The following is a 1,684-nucleotide window of genomic DNA, read 5'->3' on the forward strand; positions in this document are numbered from 1 at the left end:
TTGTCTGGAAGGAGTTCTTCTGTTTGTCAAATCTGCTATGCTACCTTTCCCCCTGCCCTTCTTACGCTGCCACAAGTAGAATCTTATCTGGTAGATTTCAGTACCTGTCTCATATTGGTGTACAAACCCCACAGATAATTTCTAGAAAAGGCAGCCTTCTCAAGGGAGACTTAAAATGCTTCTGTGCTTGCTTTTCTAGTTCAGTTGCATCCGGATAGTTGTGTTTTTATGAATCCATTTTACAACAACAGTCAGAACACCATTATGCTATAAAATAAAAACTGCCCTCCAGTACATCCTGGGCTTGATCCTTTTTCATTAGCATGCTCGGTAACCAGAATGCAGTGGCTGAGTGCTTAACATCACGTCATAACTGGAATTTAATGCAGGGTCCTTGCTATGCCATTTCAAGCTTCATTTACAAGTTGAGGAAAAATGAGAACCTCACTTTATGAGCTTAATTTTTACTTATTTCAATTCATCTTGGAGGGAGCTGGTGACAATTTGGAAGAAATTCAAGTCATGAAAATACCTTTCTCCATCCTGTTTAAGTTTAAAGCATTTCAGCTTTTGTTTTGGCTGGACTTTCAGCCAGTGAATGACACAAAGGAGGAAGTTCAGAAAAAGGAAGTGAGGGTGCTTAGTAGCTTGAGACTACAGAATACAGGAAGCACACGTATGCCAAGAGAACAACTTTGAAAGGAACTGGTGGTGAGTCAGGAAGCGGTCACTCCACTCTGTTCTCCATATTGCACGAGTGGTAGCTGTAAGCTTGCGTTTTTTCCAGTTAAACTTAAAAATGTGCCTGAGTGTCACGTTGGATTGCTACAACTGCACGTTGATTCCATTTGTTAAGTCCTAGAATACTCGAGTGCCTCTGCATATCTTCAGCTGAGATCTACCTTGTCTCTTTGCAATACTATCTCAGTACATGCAGCTATAATACATATTATACCTCGAGATGCCTCTTTCTAATGCATTATTGTGAAATACCGAACACTGTTTTTCACCCCTCACCTTCCTCTTCTGTCTACTAGATTAAGCAACAATGGCATTTGTGAAGAGTGGATGGCTGCTCCGGCAAAGTAAGTCATGGGCCGAAATGACCTGTCATTACAGCATTTCCATGTGACTTTTTGAATGTACCAGTGGGAAACAGGACATACCATATCTGAGGTGTCTTGACTGGCATTCAGCTTCAGATGCTGCTCTGTAATTAGTGCTGTGTAAGTGGAGACTTGGAAGCTTCACCTGACACCTTAACATCTTCAATTAGTCCTGCCCTCTGCTTGTTCTTGCAGCAGGTTAGAACTAAAGCACCAGGTTATGCACTTGAAAAACCTCAGTTGTGACTTTGAATGCTAGATAAAATATGGAACCCAGTTCTGTAATGTTCTAAGCTAGGGAAGTTGTAGTACAGGATTTTGCTTGGCACCTCATGTCTGAGGCAACTGTGAAGAATTTCTTGGTATATTTTTTATTAACTCTGGGTCACAAATACTTCTAATATGTGCTCTCAAAAATGACTGATTTTTAAGGTACTATTTTACGGCGTTGGAAGAAGAACTGGTTTGACCTGTGGTCTGACGACCGCTTAATATTCTATGATGATCAAAATCGCCATGATATAGAAGATAAAATCCACATGCGAATCCATTGCATCAACCTCAGAGTGGGGAATGAA

General features: G+C 40.8%; 1 protein-coding gene across 1 annotated transcript in view; it reads left to right on the plus strand.

Moving 5' to 3' along the window:
- Positions 1–1,048: 1,048 nt before the first annotated feature.
- Positions 1,049–1,684, plus strand: part of PLEKHB2 (pleckstrin homology domain containing, family B (evectins) member 2) — a gene marked incomplete at its 3' end in the record, with an annotated part of 2,530 nt that continues 1,894 nt past the window's right edge. Inside the window, exons 1-2 of the mRNA XM_010179414.1 lie at positions 1,049–1,085; positions 1,539–1,684. The exon at positions 1,539–1,684 is cut by the window's right edge and continues 1 nt beyond it. Coding sequence (XP_010177716.1) covers positions 1,049–1,085; positions 1,539–1,684 — 183 coding nt within the window. The remainder of the gene's footprint in view (positions 1,086–1,538) is intronic.

The sequence above is a fragment of the Mesitornis unicolor genome, unplaced genomic scaffold (genome assembly GCF_000695765.1).
Source record: "Mesitornis unicolor isolate BGI_N332 unplaced genomic scaffold, ASM69576v1 scaffold4322, whole genome shotgun sequence".
Taxonomy (NCBI): Eukaryota; Metazoa; Chordata; class Aves; order Mesitornithiformes; family Mesitornithidae; genus Mesitornis; species Mesitornis unicolor.